The 20,814-nt window shown below is 43.4% G+C and overlaps 1 protein-coding gene across 2 annotated transcripts; it reads right to left on the bottom strand.

Moving 5' to 3' along the window:
* Nucleotides 1–1,563: 1,563 nt before the first annotated feature.
* On the bottom strand, nt 1,564–20,272 carry UBE2V1 (ubiquitin conjugating enzyme E2 V1). Of its 2 annotated transcripts, none has more exons than XM_071760095.1 (4): nt 20,172–20,272; nt 9,127–9,275; nt 5,673–5,798; nt 1,564–5,280 (listed from the first exon to the last, which is right to left on the bottom strand). In XM_071760095.1, the coding sequence occupies exons 1-4, from the start codon at nt 20,191–20,193 to the stop codon at nt 5,134–5,136; spliced, it is 444 nt and encodes a 147-aa protein (XP_071616196.1). In that variant the 5' UTR covers nt 20,194–20,272; the 3' UTR covers nt 1,564–5,133. The 2 variants fall into 2 exon arrangements, with proteins under 2 accessions (XP_071616196.1, XP_071616197.1); XM_071760096.1 differs by having other exon boundaries at nt 20,178–20,253.
* Between the last annotated feature and the right edge of the window lie 542 nt (nt 20,273–20,814).

Genomic DNA, 20,814 nt, shown 5'->3' with positions numbered 1-20,814 from the left:
AGGAGAGAGGAAAATGGACTCATCCTTCCTGATGAATATGGCTCAAAAGTTTGCTTCCCTTTCCTTCCCAAATCTCCTGCTTGTTTTTATTTGAAAAGAAATTTCATCATTGGCTATTCTGAAACATTCTTTGGTGAGTGGAGAGGTACTGGAATAATACAACAAAATGATCAAATGTCAAGCCATGGAGAAGGGAAAGGGATTTCTAGACATATTTGACATTTGTTCTCTCCTCCTACTACCCACCAAGGTACCTGTCAGGGCAAAGCCACCAAAAACCTGGCTCAAGAGGCAGAAAATTAGGACTGGACCAACATTTCTGAAAACCCTTCATATGCTTCATTTAAAAGGAGATAAGGATGAAAAGGTGATGAGATACTTTACAAAGTTCTGAGAATCTAGCTTATCTCCTTATCTTCCATGTAGTCTTTTGCTCTTTGCTTTTTTTGCTACAACCAGTGTGGGAAACAGGGGAGAATGTGAAGGCCCAAGCACCAAGAAGGGAGAATGAGGAGGAAGATGCTAAACAGCTAAGATGCTAACAGCTAAAAAAGTCTCTTTCCTAGAGAGGCTGAGCATTCTAGCTCTGGTCCAACAAAGCACTTAAGCATAAACTTAGATTTGACTTCACTGGGGCTCTTCACAGGCTTAAAAGTTAAGCACATTCCCCAGAAATCTGCTACAGCAAGATGAGAGAAAAAGAAGCTACTAAGGGACTGGAATCTTAGTCAACAGCAAGGTTAGCATGATTGTGGAAAACATCCTGGCCAAAGATTAATGCAGTATGATAATTTCCAGAAACGTAGGAAAACTCCAAGTCATCAGAAAAAGCTTCTTAAATGAATACGTATAAAAATTAGATATTAAGAATAGAATTATCAAATACTCTTCACCTTCTTTCAGCTCTAAATAGGCAAAGCCTGAGGCAGACATAGTTACAGGTATGTGCAGAACTGGAACTCCCTTGTTTCAGTGAAAGCTGATGCAAGCTTGAAAAAAATACTGAATTCACTGAGACATTTCTTGATGTAGGAAACACTGTCCTGTAGGTAGAGCACTGACCTCAGACACCTAATGCTCAGTGCCCACAAACTGCAAGGTCAGCCACAAGCAGCAACTCTGGCACGACACCACGAAGGATGGAACCTGGCAAAGGAGGGAGGGCACACACCTCTGAGGGGTTTTGTTTCCTTACAACTGGCAGAACTTCAACCCTCTTCCTCTGCATCACAGCTGCCCAGCAGTGCTGGGGGTGCTCTGGTACCAGGGCTCTGAAGCTGCACTCAGTGTCCCTCTGCCAGGCTCTGCCCAACCCCGCTGGGCACGGCCACGCTCCCGGCTGCTCCTCCTGCTCCTGTCCCGAGATGGCTGAAAGGTGACCCAGGGACAGCACTGGCACCTCAGGGAGCAGCTGAACAGGCTTTGTGGCTTCAGAATTGTAACACTAATGACAGCGGAAGAACTTTAAATGTTAAATCCAAGGCGCTGCAAGAAGCTGTAAGAGTACAGAAGAGGCATATTTAAGCACATACTCCCTACACACAGAGCTTAATTACAACAAAGCAAGAAGCAAACAACAATTTGTCTTTATTAACAATTAAGGTCTCACTGCAGTGCTGGTTTTCCCCTTAGCAAGTTAATGCCTGTTCAATGAAAAAGTGATGATGAACAGGCTTTTAAAATTGAAATTGATTCAGGATAAATATGAAAAGTGGTTCCCATAAGAGGACTTAACATTTAAATTTAGCAGCATTTGCACTTTCCTCAGACACAAGGCTTGTAAAGCTTGCTGGCTCCCTCTACCGTCTTTGTCCTACGAGCTGAGTCAAAACCTCACTCCATACCCAATGAAAGCACTGACAGGTGAGGGCTTTTTATTGGAAGTACAAGGCTGGCTCATTCCTTTCTAGGAAGCAGCCAGGCAACAAAGCAATCTCCTGCTCAAACTACCCCTCCTCCTCTCCGAGTGCTGCCTCAGCCACCTCCAGCAGCTCCAAGAAACAGCATTTATTTCATGGAAAACCCACTTGCTTTATTATCCTTTCACATCCTCCTCTTAAGAGACACTGGTTCAGAGCACAAACTGAGGGTCGGCAGGGATCAGCCTAACACTTTGCCTTTACACTGGCAGAGGAAGGACAAACACAGCTAAGACAGTTTCATTTCCCCACCTCATTTTTGAAGCACTAACAAGCAACCAGGCTGTGGCTGACGGGTCTCTTCCACTACATACTTTGCATACAGAGCCATAACACGTGGATTCAATGGCAGCTGACACTATTTTTCCACGCTGCTCCTTCTTAGCAGAGAGCAGAGCAGCAATGCACTGCAGCACTGACGTGTCCAAGGAGTGCAGTGCCTCGCTGAGAAAATTTTACAGTGAAACCCCTCCACCTTTTCACCTTTTTTGGGTTTTTTTTTTAAAGCACCACCCAACTTCATATGGCAAATGCTGTTGACACATGGCTCTTGGCAGCACAGCCTGGGTCAGGGTGGAATGCTCTAACCTGTCCAAGCTGCAGTGCAAAACAGAGAGCTTCAAGGTTTTAAAACCGCTACTTAAAGTACAAAGGTTGGGGGAGGCCCCAGACATGTGCCAGCCATAATCCTCCCAAGCAGGGCAAGGACACTCTTACAACAGCTCTGAAAAACAGAGATAACCAAGCAGCACACTATGCTCACCAAGCATTGTTCTGATTCCCATGGAACATCTTCCAATTCTAAGCTATTTTAAATAAAAACACACACAGACGATGCTGACAAAGTATCAGTCACATTGTCTTCACAGATACCCTCTGAGCTACCAAAGGATTGAACAGTATTTCAGACTATAATCCAGCAGCAAGTTTCACAAAATTCCACAGAAGATCATTCCCATTCCCAACCCAGGAAGACCCATGTTTCACCATAATGCTGGAGCGAAAGCACGAGCACCTTCTGGCAATCCTCAGGAGTGGATTTATGCTTGGCAAGGCCACAATTTCATAGCCCCATTTTTATCCATATTTGGAGAGAAGGTCAGCTTTTTGCACTTCAATATTTGAGGCAAAACAGGTAACATTTCAGGTTGTGAAGTCCTCCTTGAGCTTGACAGACAGCAAAACGTGCAACTGTACAGGGATTTGGTTTCCTCAGGACTACAGCACACCCAGGTCACTGCAATCACAGGGCCCCTTCAGACAGCACACAGATCTGGAAATTCATTTCAGCAGCTCCTCAGCATCACCTAATGTTGCCAACTGCCAATTCTATGCAAGCCTGAAGTTTAAACTAAAACTAAAGATTTTCCTTGGCACAGCAGCAGCAGCTGGATAAAGACAATTGCCTTTTGCCACCAGTTTATATACTGTAAGCTAATGGTGATCTGCAGGAAGATACTTCCAACAAATCAAGAATTTCATAAGGGATCAACATTCTAAACATAAATACAATTAAAGCCTTCTAATATTAATGCACACTTTTTATTATATTAAAATCAGGCAATGGTCTGATACAATAAAAAGGCTGCTTATGGAATACTGTTAAAGTTTAATTACAGAGGATGTTAAATCCTTACAACTAATATTTTCCTCAAAAGAGTTAATGGAAACATCAATTGTTCATTGACTTGATAGCTGCTGCTTTAAAATGTGTTTATTTTTACTGTTTTCTTTTCTTTTTTCTTTTTTTTTTTTCCTTTTTTTACACAAACACTGAATTTGTCATAAAACTTAGGACACAGTAGGTTGGTTGTACGTAAGCCTGCATCCACATTTCAGCAGTTAGTGGTCCGAAACAGTAAACCAGAAAGGGCAGTGATTTGCCAGGATGCAAAGCCAATTAATGACCTTAATCTGATGTATGCACCACTTCCTCAAAATCTTCACTGAAGAGATTTCTCTTCTAAGATTTACAGAATTCTGATAAAATCTACTACACTGATTTGATTTGTCTGTAGTCATCACATCTTTAGAAGGGCCAAACATAAGTGCAACATTTCATTAATTAACATTCTCGGGTCAATCCAAAGCACCAAAATGCAACTATTTGAGCTGGAGTGGGTGTTCAGAGCCTCCATGGGTAGAGTCTCTCCCCATTAAAGTTTGGCAGCAGCAGATTTCAGCAATCCTGGTAAATTACTGCTCTTTTCACCACGTCAAAAGCCTATCTAACATCAGCCGTGGCCAGCTGGGAGGTGTGGCAGCAGTGCTGGAGGGACAGGGAAAATCCAAGTTTGCTAGCAGAACAGATACTCTTGTTTCCCAGGCTGGTGAAGACTAAATCAGTTGCAAAACCAAAACAATAAGCAGGAGGGAACAGGTCAAGTTATTGCCCCAATGCTTTCCCCTGGTGACCAGGGGTGAGAAGAGTCACGAAGAGGGGCAAAAAGAAAGCAGCACCCCCACTAAAAAGAGGGGGAGAAGGAAGAGATTAAAAGAACTCTGAATCCCTCACCCAAAGCCCATGTCACTGGTGAGGGGGACCAGGAAGAGAAATACAATCTATGCCTTGGCCAAAGGGAAGAAGGAAAGCTTGCCCCAGGTCATCAGGGCATTAAAAAAAAAAATAATAAAAAACCAAAAACAACCACAGTCACATTCAGCCTTTACTAGAGATAGCACAAAGGGAGGGATGACTGAGGTTAGCACACATCCCCATTAGTAGTCCATAAAGCCCAGTGTAGTACTGGAAACAAAAACCTTTGTGTCTACTCTAATAAATAGCCCTGAGCTTCGACTCTATTGCAAAAGACAGAAAAAGAAAAAAAAAACAAAACAGGCCAGACACACAGCAAGGTGATTGTGGGATGTATGCTTTCACAGTTAAGTTAGATGTGCCACACTTGTCTTGACAGTAATAAATTTAAATAGACTTTTCCTGATACCAGAACTTCAGCTATGTGGACAGTGGTTACACGACAGGATTATTTGTTATAGCACAACTTATATTTCAAATGAAAAAAAAAAAAAATTAGTATCATTTACAGTATCTCAAGAAAAACCTCCTTTGAATGGGAACTTCCTTTCCAGTATTTTGAGGTCTACAAGATGCATCTAGAAAATTTACTACTGTGGAAAATGAAGACAGCTTAAATTGAATAAGGGGGGCATGGGGTTTTTTTGTTTCTGTTTGTTTTTTGTTTTTTTTTTTTAATTAATTGCTGTAACATTGTCCTTCAGGTGGCTGAGGAAGTTTCATATTTTCTTTAGACATCATTAGACGCCGAAGCTCTTGCAGAACAACTTTGATACTATAAGAATTCTGCCATTTTGCTAGGACTGATATGGCTCTGGGGTCCACCTAAAATAGACAAAAAGACCATTCCTGTCAGAATCCAGATGCTCAATACACTTGACTCCCCCCCCAACCCCTCCAACTAAAGACCCTGTAAAGAATCTGAACGACAGAAACCAAGGAAAACAAAAGCAAGTGCTTCCTAAGCCTAATAACTTCCCACATGATGCAACTATGTATAAGCTGAAAAAGGGCAGAAAAAGTCATTTCTACATTTTGATTTCAGAACACAGGCAGCTCTTACACTTCCCTCCTACCCCCCTTTTCTTCTCCTCAATGCAAATGGCACCAGCAATAAGTAATTAGTTAAGCAAGTTGCAAGTATAAACAAAGCATTATTTCAAAGTTGCACATGAAAACCAAGTTAAGATGAATAAAAAAAAAACCCAAAAACTTACCACTCCGTTAGAACTATTTACTCCATTCATATTAATTTTTGTTACAAATCTTACAAACGGAGGTGCTTCTGGATACTTAGGCCCACATTCTATTTTAAGGCTGTATATCCTGTTTTCATAAATTGTCTGAGGGGAAAAGAAAAGGGAGGAACAATTACATCAGGCAATTCAATACGCATTTGGTTAAAACAGTGGTTATTTTAGAGACATGCAAAATACCAAATGTAAGGGGAGCCACTTCTATGCTATGTTGGTTACCTCTGTTTTGGGTTCATTTTATAATATTCAGAGTATCAAATGTTACCTCTTCAGACTAATATATTCTATTGGTCTTTTAAGCATCAAAATTTCCTACAAGAAATAAAACTGACATTGCTTCCCATTCACCAATTGAAATTATTTTTTAATTATCATATAGCTCAGATACCTACTTTTCAGCCAACCTTTATACAGCAGCTTAGTTTTATCAGTTTAATAATCAAACACACTACGTTGAAGGTGAAGCCACAGCTTTTGTTTAAGCAACAATCTAAAGTCAGCCTGCCCTAGAACTGCACTTGAAAATTATTCTTTGGTCATAAACCAGTGTGGCAGTTCTGAGGAAGGGGGACACTCAACACTTTGCAAAGTACATCCCAATCCCAGGCAGCATGACTCTGTCTGCACTGCAGTAAAACTCTGCTGATCAGGAATTTTTAACTCAGCAATTAATGAGTACAGGAGAGAGATATATGTAACAAGGCTACATTGATTCATCAATATTTAAAATTAATTGAATGAAAAAAACCAGTTAATGTTATTCTGCATTCTGAGAATGACTGTTTTTGATGTGCTGCTCTGGTGCAGCCTGGCACAGAGCTCCAGCTGAGCAATGCAGGCAGCAGCAACAGGAACAGGACCAGCATGGGGAAGTTAAGGCAGACAAACTGTTCAGATTTAGAGCTTCTGACACAACTTCCTGCACCTTCAACACTGCAGTGGACATGAAACTCATAGGGCAGCAACAACGAGCAAAAATCCAGGCAAAGGTGTGAGCACAGAAGCAGCAGCCAGCAGCTCCTGCTCACTTGTGGCAGCAGAGCAGGATGGCTCCAGCAGGACCTTAAGAACAATTGCCCAGTGTACAAAAACTTCTAAATATAAAACTCTGTGCAGTCCCTTTCAAGGCCTTGTTACGCTCCTGAGCATCTTAATATTTCCCTAATATTAATGAGCTTTTTTATGCAAACCACTACCAAAAATATAAAAACTGACTTCCTGATTCAGCTGCTTCTCATCTGTGCAATGGAGCAGCTGTGAACCAACCTGCAGCCACCTGAAGCGTGACCAGTCACTCCTTCAGCACCTCGCCAGACATTCCTTCAGGTGTCCAGCCAGGGAGGTGACAATCTGAATGCTGTCACAAAGCTTTTTGGGAAAAAAAGTCATCCCTCAGGTCTGCTTGGCCTGCCCAGGTCTCCTGACTGAGTCCTCGAGTGCAGCCCTGAGGTTTGTGCAAGTTTTCAGGGTCTTTGCAAATAACTGCACCACATTAAGGCTCGTGAATGGAGAGCCTCAACCATGCATGTCTACAGCCAATATAAAATATGTGCACATAAAACTGAAGTTTTGACAGTGCCACTGTTTTTAAATAGCTTCTATAAACAAGATTAATCACTGGCTGCAAAACCATCTGCACAAAGTCTGGGAAGGAGAAGCACGTTTCCATGTATGGTAGCAGGGACACTCGGAGTGAATCTCACTGCTCTACAGTTCATTTTTCCTCTCTGGGATGCACAACATAAAATTCTTCCACCTGCTACAAGCATGACTGGTTTTTAACCAGAAGGAAATATAATTTTTGAAGTTGTTTGGGTTTTTTTTTTCCAGAGCCAGAATTCCCACATTCTTTTAAGAAAAAAGAAAAAAAAAAAAAAGAGGTAATAATATAACTGAGTATGAACAGTGCTAAAATCAAGACAGGCACTCAGGAAACAAGCATGAGTGAAAGTTCCCAGACTCTTTCTCAGTACTGTTACTTTCAAGCAATGAAGTCAAAGGAAGTCAAGACACTTTTGGAAAAAATATCTATATTCATCAGTATGTCAGAAAGACAGAAGAAGCACACAAGTAAATCATACTGTGTGACAGTCCTCTGGCCTTGGCTAGCAGTACGATTTTTACAAATTCTATGAATTTTTATCACTGCTAACAAATCAGCACATGCCTGTTTGCACATTTCAGTTTCTATTTAATTTTCTAAATTAGATTTCAAGGTTTTTTCAAGTTTCTTTCCAAGTTTTTCCTTAAATTTTCCATAAGGTATACGCACATCATGAGCTTTCTTCACAGTCTTAATGCAAGCTCATTAACATTCTCCTAGTGTTCTAAAATCAAATGCTGTTCTAGAAAATTACTTGGGTGAATCATAAACAAACAAAATGACCAGCAATGGGGAGATGTTAAGGATAACAGACAAAAAATAAACACCACTTCTAGATGAGGCAGGAAATAATGCATAGGTAATGCAGTTGTAATATAAATTCTTGTACAACCTCATCATGTGTCAGAAAAGACAACTGACAGATTGGGGCACATAAGGCAGTACCATGATTAGACGTCTGAAAAGGTTTCCATATATTAGACTGAGATCACTGGATTTATTGAGAAGTGATACTGAGCTCAAATATAGAAAAGAACATCTACTAATGCATGAAGGAGAATCAGCTGCCTGCACTTCATAGTAAGGGTATTACAGAAACAGGACAGAGATACACAGTGAAACTGGACACAACAGACAAGTTTTGGTTTTATAATATGTGTGTAGATTTAATGCACAATTAAGTCAAGTTCACTATGAGTGTGGAGACCCAAAGTTTAGTAAGGTTTGGGGGAAGAAAGACAGAGAACACAAAGACCAGCAGCATTATAAGAAGCCACTTGGGGAGAGAACATTCAGAGAAGAAATTGAATTAATTAAAAATTGAGTTTCCTGAGTTAGCTGAAACTCTACAAGAGCAAGTCAGTACTGCTGCAATAAAAACCAACCCATAAACTCAACATGGAACAGCAGGACTAGCAGTACTCAACAAAACATCCACATTTTACCTACATTAGCTCCATATGTAATCTCACTAGCCGAAGGATTTAAAACCTTGATGTATTCAAGAGAACAGGATACTAGAATCCTGGAATCTCAAAAGTTATGTCTTAATGAATCTGTAAATATAAAGCAGACATGTGACAGAACTAACCAGGGAAAGGCACTAGGAATATTCCAAATTATAAGCAAAAAGACATAAAGATACATGAAATCCATTATTAGACAGAACTTACAGCTTCCACATGAATCACCTGATAAACCGTTTTCTCCCTCATTTGTGTTTTGTTTTCTGCTTCAGTGGTTAGAGAAGAAAAGGGGGAAGCAAAAACAAAAGTACCAGCATCATTTTAAGATTTAAGTGGATAATCTTACTCTTGGAGGTCCAATAATCATTCCTGTCCATCTTGTAAGTGTCATATCTTCATCATCTTCAAGGCCCCAGCTAACTGTTCCATCACCTACTCCTTTCTGACCTTCTTCAAGTTCTTCCAACAGACGAAAATTACGAGGAACTTTTACTCCTGAGAAGAATCAGAAAAATATTTTGAGTTGAGAAATCTAGTAAAGAATAAAAACAGAATAATTTTCACTGACACTTTTGGTCATTCTGTAGAAGACATTTTTGGTAAAAACATGTAAACATGACTATTTTTCAAGTGACAACATTTCAATACTATGAAAAAGATTTCTCTGTATTTAGCTTGGATTTTACAACCAAAATGAAGGTGTCCACAATTAAACATGCTTGAGGCTTGACAGACCAGATATTAGGGCAGGTAGTAAAATGAAAGGAAACCTCAGGAAACCTCTCCATTTCTGAAATACACTCAGTATAATGGAGCTCTAATTAGCACTTGTCTGCATGATTTATAGTATAAAAACTTAGAAGATCCTACAAAATGACAGCATGAGAGGCTTACATCACTCAACTCACTCAGAGGCTTTAAAAATACCATTCAAAGCAAATAAAACTCTTTCATAACATTAGTAGGTTAATCTGAAGTTAATTTAAGTGGGCTTTGTCAGCAGCAATAGCATCCTTTGTACTTATGACCTTCACCATCAAGGAATTTCAGCACTTCTTAATTGCTGGCACATTTATCCTCAAAACACAGAGCAAAACAGGGATATTTTCACATCTCCATTACATTAATGGAAAACAATAGCATAGAGTTTAGGCGACATATCCAAGGTCACACACTAAATCTATGGAGAAGGAGGATCTTGAACCCAGGACACAGGGGACTTAATTACTCATTCTTCTTCAAGGTATCTGTATCTCAGTCAACACAAAACATAACTGCACTCTAGGCCACTGCTTCTCCTTTGCATTGGGTTTACATTATAAGGTTTAGGTAGCAGAGGGGGCTACAAGGGTGGCTTCTGTGAGAAGCTGCTAGAAGCTTCCCCCATGTCCAACAGAACCAATGCCAGCAGGCTCCAGGACAGAGCTGCTGAGAAGTAGCAGGGAAAAGAATGAAAGGAGGAGAGAAGTAACTCCACAGACACCCAGGGCAGTGAGGAAGGGAGGGAGGAGTGGTTCCAGGTGGCAGAGCAGAGATTTTCCTGCAGCCCGTGGTGAAGACCATGGCAAGGGGGGCTGTGTCCCTGCAGCCCATGGAGGATCTCACACTGGAGCAGGTGGAGGTGCCCAAAGGAGGCTGTGGCCTTGTGGGAAGCTCGTGCTGGAAAGGCTCCCGGCAGGACCTGTGGCTCCAGTCAGAGAGAAGCTGATGGTGGAGCAGGTTTGCTGGCAAGACAAAGGATGACAAAGGGATTGCTTGTGACCCTGTGAGGAACCCACAGCAAACCAGTATTTCCTGAAGGCCTGCACCCCGTGGAACTGACACTGGAGCAGTCAGTGAAGAACCGCAGCCTGTGGGGAGGACTCGTGTTGGAGGAGTTCATGAGGAACTGTCACCAGCAGGAGGGACCCCAGTGTGAGGTGTCCTGAGGAGGAAGGAGTGACACTGTGTGACAAACTGACCACAAAGCCCATTCCTCTGCACCACTGGGGGGGAGGAAAGAGACGATTCAGGAGAGAAGTTGAGACTCGGAAGAAGGTGTTTTAAGATTTATTTTTTATTTTCTCTCTGCCTTTGATTGGTAATTAATTAAATAAATTTTCTCCAAGTTGAGTCTATTTTACCTCTTATGGTAACTGCTGAGTGATCTCCCTGTCCTTATCTTGACCCATGAGCCTTCTCGTTTATTTTCTCTACCTTATGGAGCTGAGCAGGAGAGTGACAATGGCTTTGGTGGGCATCTGGCCTCCAGCCAGGAACAAGCCACCACTTTCTTTGGGGCACCTGTGTGAAGCATATTTCTCTCCATCAGCAACAAAATTATTGCTGGGATATATTTAATACAATTATTTTCATTTGACATACAAAAAGGTTGGATTCTGGGGTTTGGAGTCATGTCCATCCCATCCTACCCCAATAGCACAGTTAACTATTTACCAGCACATAATAACAGAGAATCATAATTAATCTCCCATTTCACTGCTGAAAGAGAACAGGAAATCAGCCTTCCCATGTATAAAGGGGACCCAGTAAACTTCTCAGTCAGAAGCCATTGCTTCCAATTGAGTGGCCAAGGCACCGAACCCTCAGAATGCCAGAGACCATGAAAATCATCTCCCTAACTGCTTGGCAACTTGGAAAATACAGAAGATCTAAGGCACTGCAAAATGTAGCAGTGCTTAAAATCGAGTAACTCTGATAACTTTATATATTAATGACCTAAAGAAACTTAAGTATCAGTGATGATTTTGCCACAAAAACAGAGTTTCTCCTATTTCATTCACTGCAAAGCAAGCATAAAGAAACAACAAAAAAAGCAAATTACTAGAATTAGTTTGTTGGCCAGCTTGATGCACATCTAACACAATCACCTTCAGGAGTATCCTGGGGATAAGTGATTCAGTAACACAGCTGCAGCAACAGTACAAAGAGAAACCCGAATGAGAATGTTAGAAGATGCCAGAGCAGCACCGGTGACACCAAACCAGATGAATGGGGGCTGCTGAGCACAACTCTAACACAGCTCCATGCCAAATCTGCATCTTCAGCTCCCAGCCAGACCGTGCTGTTACCATGGCTGCTGAGTAACACAAATCTTTGGCTGCAAAAGGAAGTGAGTCAGCTGGGGCTGGGGAAGCCATCACCAGAAGATTAACTGAGCCCCAACCCCTTGCTGGTGAGAAGACCCCTTGGGCATCACTATCAATTAATTCCCCTGCACAAAAAGCTCCAGCACTCCCCCTCAGAGTAAATCTGAGAGAAGTGTGTATCTTGTGTACCTTGGGCAGATGAAGGCTTAATATGCAGTTAATATGTTCTGAATCATGACAGATTAGCCACCCCATTTTTAATTATATTCCCAAAGCTCTCCAAGCAGTTGTTAGGGAAGGCAGAGAGCAGCCTAGTTCCAGTGCTGGTGAACAAGAGAAACTGGTGTAGTATGAGCTGAAGAACAAGGTACCACCTTTCCTTAGACACACACTACCTATTGCACAATTTCTGCTGCAGCAGATGCCTGGGAGAGCTGGTGATGAGAGATGGGGAATGACTCAGGGACGAGCCTGAAGGTGCTGTCTGGGCTCCAGCCTTGCCTGTGGGCACCTGGGACAGAAACGGCCAGGGAAGGACAAATAGAAGACAAACAAAAGGTCTTTCTGGAGGGTTAACTCCACCCTCCAGCCTGACACAGCAGCTTTGTGACAATGCAGGTGACGCTGCAAAGGAAACCATCTGTGCCTATTCTTAGAAACCCAAACCCAACCAGAGCCTCTCCCCACTCACAGAAGCAACGAGCCAAAGCCAGACCAAGATCTGCCTCCAATGTCTCCTGTTGCCAGAAAAACACTCTCTCTGTTGCCTAACAAGCATCATCTCAGCCTCTTTACTTCAGTACTTGATAATACCACTTCATATTTATCAGCAGTGTGAAGAGCATTCACTGATATTTACTCAGACCAAGACAAATAACCTTGGAGGAATCAGCTTTATAGTAGCCAAAGGCCACACACCAGAGGAGGAAACCAGAAACACTGTTGTGTACCTTTCCTCTGCGCATCATGCACCCTCTTCACAGTGAGAAAGGAAACCTGTGAAAAGAAAACTATGTGGTCATGTAATTAAAAATGACACCATCGTGTGTGCATTCAAGAAGGCCACAACCAAGGCTGAAAGGCAGCCTTAATTCTGACATTTCCTAACCATAGCTAGGCTTGGCTTTACAACCTTATGAGAAGGCAACTTTATTTCCACACTCTTCCAAGACACAGCTGCTCTGATTCAGCATGAATCAGTTATAAAAGAGCCACACAGGATTTTAGAGTTTCATGATGAATCTGAGGCTTACACAGAACTTGCTACTCAGACTGTGCACCAGCTTCTATCACACCAAAAAGGTTAACATAAATTATTATTAATTCCACAGCAACTGCTCACTTGTGATCACTACAGGAGCATCAGTGGCAAAGGGAGGTGGGAAAAGTGAAATACATGTATAAGAATTTTTATGCACTTCACAAGAAATAAAATTATCATGGGAGATGGTTAGTCACTTCACAACAAACCTCCCTGTGCCACAGCATCCCTGCCCTCAAAAAATGTTTTATTCTTGTGCTAAAGCTCAGGAGTATAACATGGAAGACCACCACCTCAGCCACTACACAAGTTTAGAATTACATCAAAGACAGTAATTCAGCTCCCTCCCTGACATATTCTCAGGAGATTTGAGAGGAAGAAAAACAAACATATGGATATAAAAGACTACAGTCGGATGATCATAAACGCTTTAAATAATTTCTAAATAACCTGCCCCCAAGCAAGGCGGAATAAAATACCAGATTCACCCTCCTGGTCAGTCTGGAAAGATGCATAAGTCAACTAAGCCAGCACTGTCTCCTTTTCATTTGCAATGGCCTGGAGCACTCATGGTCAGCTACCACACCCTGCTGGGACCCAGACCTCAGAAACCACACAAGCATTATCACTTGTGGTCGTACACAAACATCCCAGCATGTCCATTCCTAGAAAGTGATCAGATCTGCTCTAGGCACGCACAGTATTTCTCCAATAACTTCCATGGCTAAACCATGGCAGGCAGTGAGTTAGGAGATGTCCTGTGCCAGCTGTGAGTCAACTCCATGTCATCCTCCCACCCCTCAATAAATACCTTGCATAATCTTTTTAGCGTAGTAATAGAGACTTTCAAGGCAGTAACCAAACCAACCTGTTTTTCTGAGAGTCCTTCATTTAACACAAGAAAACCTAAATAAAGAGGCAATTAAAAAGCAATCAGGTTGTCAAAAGTCCTTTTTACATTTTAATTCAGCCTTTGCTATGGTTCATGAAATCTCTCAAATCACATCTTCAGCTGATACAAAAATAAGATACGGAGACAACTGCTTCACTTGCAGCTTGCCTGACTGCACAGAAATACCCCAGAAATGGAACTGAAAAAAAAAACCCAAACCGTTTTGGAGTGAGAGGAGATCTGGGAGGACAATGACTCACAACAGCAAACCTATGAAAGCTAAATTATACTGACAAGGTAAGCTCTCCAGTGACAGAGGTTTGTACAGACTTTCTGAAAGTTCACCTTCTACTAAATGTGAACAGTGAAGGCTCAAACCTGGATACAAGTTCATCAGTTACAAAAAGATCACATAAGATTTTTATGGCAAACTAAAGAACAAAACTAAACCACAGGGTTTTCCAGAAAGCCAGGATGTGTACTTTACAGAGTTTAAAGTCACAGTTAAGAAGCTGCTAGGTTTTGGGTGACATCCTCTTCAGCCTTCAAACAGCATGAGAATGTTCTCTTTTCCTAGTCAATGATTCCAGCTAATACCAGTGCTGGCAGGCAGACCCAGTCCTGCTGAGGCACCTCACCACCCAGCTGCTCTCTAAGCAAGTTGTAAGACTGAAAGCCAGCAAGCTGAAATGAGGACAAAAGGCGTTGGATCATGTCTGGTCAGAAGCTCACTAAGGGAAGTTCTGCAGTAGGAAGCACGGAATTATTCTTGGAAGACAGATAAATGCCAGCTTGGACCTCTAAATACCTTAAAGCACTCTCAGATTCACTTTATATCACAGCATCACTAAAGATACACAGACACATAACTGAATGTGTCTGAGGACAAATCTTGCCAGTCTGAGATTATTCTTACCTTAAATTTAAATTCATGTAATCTGTGGAGTAAGTTTTTAACATCAAAACCAACACTTTCTCACAGACTATACTTTTCAATCTTTTAATTCTTCCCAGTTCCATAGTGGAAGCAACTCCCAGCTCAGAAACCTTATCAAGATGACAACAGCACAATGAAATCAGTGAAACAAGGTGCACAATATGCCCCTGAGAGTAGATCTTCTTAACCTTTTCCATTAGTGTCAGTAGAACAAAATACACACCTCTCCCAAACATTCAAGAATACACTTGTCTTTCCTTTCTAAAGTGAGGCCAAATTACAAGCATTTCTCTTCACGATTAAAGCACAAATATACCACATGGAACACCTCAGCAAAGCACACAGACAATGCACTTAACTCATTATGGGCTCTAAAAATAGTAACCATCTTTTTGCTGAAGGTTTCTTGACATCCTCACTGATACCAGGCAACTTATCAAACTGGCCTCTCAGGCCAGTTCTAACTCTGATTTCTGTACTAGCTCCAGATTTACAGTAATACAAGTGAACTGAAATCAAATAGGTTTTAACAGCTCTGCTGCTTAAATATGTCAAAGCCCCTTCTCTTGCTTGTTTTTGTGTAGATGATATTTAACCCTAATTACAGCTTTTCCAATGTATTTTTCATCTTTGCAGAGACTGCACAATTAAAAATTTGATAGCTTGCCCCTGCAACATTGCAATTGTAACATAAACAAATCATTCTTTGTCACAGTGGTATATAAAGTTTCTGAAGTGATGTGGAATATTTAGAACTGAGTAAGAGGCTTTCAGCAACTGTCACAAAAGCCTTCAGGAGACAGACATTTAGATCTCTTGCTATTGTCTTTATAATCACGATTTTCACTCTGATATTGAAGACAGGTACTGAGGTATTTTGCAGATCCACAGTAACTTCCTGAGCACTTGAAGCAATCTAAAATGTTTCCTGTTGTGTGTAAGCTGGAGCACTGGTCCTGCCTTTCATTAATATAAGCACATAAATTGGAAAGAGATCACTTCAGAACACTCGTCTAAGGTTTGAAGCCTAATAAAGCCTTCTAACAGCTGAAGAGTTAAAATCCAATGAATTCTGTGGCTTATATCACAGCTGAAAAGCAAATCATTACCAGCCCAGGTAAAAGTTACTCTAGAAAATAAGTCACCCTGAAATAGCATCCTGGACCAGATCTGTACCCTACATCTCACCAGGGCAAACCCCACCATTTCCTCTCTGCACCGTGAAAGGAAAGGGAGAGCCCAGTGCCCTCCCCCACCTGCTCCCCCTACCCACAAAGTAACACCAGGTTTTCTTCAACTCCCACCACCCTCTGAAAGGTGAGCACACGAGTAGGTTCAGTGGTTTTAAGATAACCTTTGAAGAGAAAGACACCACAAGAGCAGACTAAGGCACAGCTGGGTACTGAGCTCCAGGGGGGCACAGGATGCCCGGGGCTTTGCTTCTGCATAAGCATCAGGTCAGGCTTGGGAGAAAAGTGCAAAAACTCATCAGGTGGTGGAGTAATTTCATCTTGACTTGGGATAGTTAAAAATCACTCTTACAACTTGAAAATCCCAGCTTTCATACACCTTACAAAATTTGGCAGAATGGCATTTTCCTATCAGGTATCATTTATAGCAGATTCAACTGACTATACAAGACTTTCCTTTTAATTTAACCTCCTTCATCCTTCCATTACAATACCCAAAGAAGCTCTGCAATCAACTCCTCTAGCATCTATTTCATGTACTCTTACACTCCATACTATCTAAGAAGGCATGATTTATTTTTTTAGTTTCTCTTCAACTACTTCTTCTCTACCCTTCAGTATTTTACTTACCGACTCAGGAAGTACTTGGTGGCTGGCAATATTTATTTTGAGATAACTACTGCTATTGCATACAGTGCACCCCAAAGAAGCCATCACAGAACATTTGCAGAGGCAGGGTACACCTTCTAGATCCTTCACCAGGCAGTTTGTTCTGTGTTGTAATGTCTCACTTGCTTTTCACAAGCAAAGAGTTTACAGTGATGTTACGGGTCCCCCAGTAGTTACCAATCTACACTTCTAAAACAGGGCACTAAAAGCAACCTCTGCTGCTGCTCTGTGAGCAATATGAAGTTACAGGTACCAGTTCTATCATGCCTGCTCACCTAATGAATTGTCCTGGAGTTCCTTACATTCCTCTGACTTCAAATAACTTAAATCTGGGTGAATCACACTATACTGAGTTCTTCCAGGCTGTTGGTAAATGCAGCATCTACCACAGCCCTGCAATCCCCCCTAGACAGTCCAAGAAAAAGGTGGACTAAATGAGGACATTAAACATTTCCCAGGATCTAAGTTAGAAAACGAGGATTCCGTAGGGTAACATGATCAGGTTCTGACCCGTTATCATACTGGAGTCTGTGGGACAGCAATGCAGAGCAACCTCCTGTACTCAGGTGCAACACAGACCCCTTGCAGCCCAAGCTCCCTGTGGGGCCAGGGGCTGGGTGAGCCTCTCAGGAGCTTTTGCTGTCTCAGCTACATCAGCTCTGACACCTGAGCCAGCTGAGTGTGCCTGTGTGACCTTTCAGACTGAAGGATGGACAGACAGACACACACAGTTTGATGTTTGTCCTCTCCTATGAAAAGTCTTACTAGGATGACTAGGTCAACCCCATCATTTTACTCATATATTGTGTTTGTAGGAAACCCACAAGACTTCTCTGTATAAGTGACACTGATGGACCTTGCATCATGTTTCTTCCAGGTAAATTTCCCTTCCACCGTTTTATTATTTCTACCTGTTTTTTAGACACAATATAATGCTTACCTGTCTTATCCCCAGGACCAGCCCTATGACTTTTTTTAAGTTACAGGGACATTTGCTACCATTTCTTACCCTGCTTTTAAGGAAATGCAAAGCATTTTTCATCCTAAATCTCTGTTCAAGCCCCTTTGCTGAATGAGTATAAACTTGGGATATCAAACATATCCAAGTGTTTTACAAAAAAATTTGAATACAATATGACTCCGTGAACCAAGAATTAGCAAAATGTGCTTTACATGTGAGTAAAGATACTACTGAGCAAGAAGCCCAAAACCAATCAATCAGTAGTGCAGAAGGAGGTGTCACTTCCAGGCTCTATCTGTATGTCCTAGGCAATGCCTTCAGTGCAGTGTCAAGAAGAAACTGCACAAACTGCATTGCAGTGCCCCCACCATGATCAGTCACTGGACACTATGTTGTCCTCTTGATCAGAAGAGGACAGTTCTCATCCTTTACTAACACAAGAAAACCCAGGCCTGGGGTTTACAGCAGACAAAGCTCTAGGACTCCCAACAATGTGAGCTGCTGGTCTGTACCTGAAATTCCCTCATACTGAATTCAGGGTTTACTGCAAAAGTTCAGTGTTACTGCAACACGTTTACATCACACACTGATTTTCTTTTTTTTTTTTTCTTTTTTTTTTCCCCCAGAGGCAGTTGAGCACACAGGATCTCACAAGCAGTTGAAGTGCAGTGCTTGTCAGATGCCCCCACTAGAAACAAGAAACTGAGGTCCCTGCTCACATCAGAAACCCCTGAGATGACAGGAAGCAGCAGGTAAGGCACAGTGTGGCTTGCAGGTGAGGGTTAACCACAGCTTATCACAAATCTGTTTGCTACAAAAGGAAACCTGTGCAGTAGGACTGGCTTAATCACTGCAGTCCAAGTCCCTTTCCCCACATACCCCTCCATGAGCACCCAATTAATTCATGAAGCTTCACTGGCTTAGAAGAGCACTATGTGTTGAGTTCTTCCAGCCAAATACAAAATGAAAAGTCAGCAGCTTGAAAGGATTATTGAGAAAGTGTGGCAGCCAGAATAAATGTGACCTAAGAGGGGCTCCATTACATTTTTTGTGTATTTTAAGTCAGGTTTTACAGTACCTCACAATCACATTCAGACACAGAGCTGAAAAACACAATTCTCAGGACCATGTCAACTGCATTTTAGAAGTGCTTTTATAAACTTGGTTACTATGAATTATCTGCATTGTGACTGTTATTCTTAAAAGCTGAAAATGCTCACTGATGAGATTTATCCTTAAAAAAAAAAGAGAAATTTTAAATATTTTTGTTGCACCTTCAAAAGCAATCTTCTGGTGACCTCATGTTTAAACTTCAAATTAAGCAATGTGAAAACAAATACTACAGTGGCACATTTGAAACCCTATAAAGACCTAAGAAAACCGGAAAATGAAACTGGCTAAAGAGAAGTGAAACTCATTTATTTGATGTGTCAAAGTTCATTAGAGAATGCCAGCAGGAAAAAAAAAACCAACATTCAAACTCTAGTTGAATTATTTTTGTTTAATGTGTAATAACTCTGAAGATAAGATTTGTTTAACTACTCAAAGCAGGCAAGGAACAAACTGAAGGGGAAAAAAAATACACCAACTTCTTGAAGCACACCCGTCCTGACAAGGAAGTTACATCCTCCTGATGTAACAGGAAGACATTGCCAGTGAGACTGATTTTAGAGGCTGATAATTTCACCCACGTAGCTCGAGTCATGGCTCAGTGACCACCGAACCAGGGAACCCAGGGTCAGCTCTGGCCACACGGACCTCTCCAGAGAGCAGCACTTCGGGCAACGGACCCGCACGGCGGCTCCGGGAGCGGGCAGAACCGCGGAGCTCAGGGCCGCCCTCACCCCGGCTCCGAACCTCAGCCCCGGGCCAAGGGCCACGGGCCCGGCCGGACCCTGGCAGAGGCCCCCAGCCCCGGCGGCCCGGCCCAGCGCCGCTTCCCGGTGCCAGCTCGCCGGGGGCCGCGGAAAGCTCCGGGCAGGGCCGGGGCTGGCTCCACGCACCCCTCCCGGCCCCGCACCGGACTCGCCCCGCCGGGGCCGCTCGCACGGCGCGATGCCGCGGCAGCCCCCGGGGAGGAGCCGGCCGGGCCCGCTCGGGAGCCGCGGTAAAGGAGCAGACACCGGCTCCACCGCTCGAGGCCGGACACCGGGCCGCGCCCCTCGGGCTGGGCCGTGCTGGCCCCGCCGCCGCCGCCCCCTCCCCTCCGCCGGGCGCCTGCCGGCCTAGCGCCCGCCGCCGCCCCTCCAGCCCCGACACAGCCGACCGGGCCCCCAGGACGCCGGCAGCCCGCCTCGCCGCCGCCCGCAGGGGCTGAAGCTGTCCCGCGGCGAGGAGCGGTCCCCGCCGTCCCCTCGGTCCCCCCCGTCCCGCGGCCCCGCCGCCCGCTCACCCGCACCCGTGGTGGCCGCCATCTTGCGCCGCTGCCGCCGGAGCCCCGCCCCCTCCTACACGTCAACGCAACGCGGGAAGTGCGGCTCTGAGGGCGCGGCGCGGGCGGGCGCGCTAAGGGGCGGGGCGCGCTAAGGGGCGGGGCCCGAGGCACGGATGGCTCCGTGGTGCACGCAGAGCACCTTCCGCTTTCAGTAGCTCGGGCGGGCAGCCTGGGGCGGGCAGGAGTCCGGGGGCTCGCGGGGGGGGGCTGCCGGTGAGGTACGAGGCCACCGGCCGGGACAGCAGCTCCAAGAGGCTTCCCCTTCCTTGCTAGGTAACCCCAGCGAGCTCCCCAAGGAGCTCTAAAATACCAGCAGTCTCTGAAGCATTTAACAGCCCATAAAACTCGAAGTGCAATTAATACAAATTAATATAAAAATATAAACAATTGGCGAACAATGTTCATCACAGCCAGAACAGGAGCAACGCTATCTCTGCGGCTGTACAAACAGTCATAGAGGCTTTGTAGTAATCTGATGCTGTTTATGCATTTGCATCCCCAGCCTCTTCCCCAGAGGACACAGTCTGTGCCCAGCAGGGTGACTTTGTCTGCCTCCTGCTTGTCGCCCTCCAGAGGGACAGTCACCTCCTCTCCACAGCAG

This window comes from Heliangelus exortis, chromosome 16 (assembly GCF_036169615.1).
Source record: "Heliangelus exortis chromosome 16, bHelExo1.hap1, whole genome shotgun sequence".
Lineage (NCBI taxonomy): Eukaryota > Metazoa > Chordata > Aves > Apodiformes > Trochilidae > Heliangelus > Heliangelus exortis.
The sequence above is the reverse complement of the archived record's forward strand: the minus strand, read 5'-3'. Positions and strand labels throughout refer to the sequence as shown.

What these genes read in the sequence shown, in the direction of transcription:
- UBE2V1 (XM_071760095.1), bottom strand. Translation starts at nt 20,193, where the DNA reads ATGGCGGCCACCACGGGTGCGG. An exon ending in GGCGGCCACCACGGGTGCGG is followed by an intron (nt 9,276 to 20,171) that starts GTGAGCGGGCGG and finishes GATTCTTCTCAG; the next exon opens with GAGTAAAAGTTCCTCGTAAT. An exon ending in TGATTATTGGACCTCCAAGA is followed by an intron (nt 5,799 to 9,126) that starts GTAAGATTATCC and finishes TTTTCCCCTCAG; the next exon opens with ACAATTTATGAAAACAGGAT.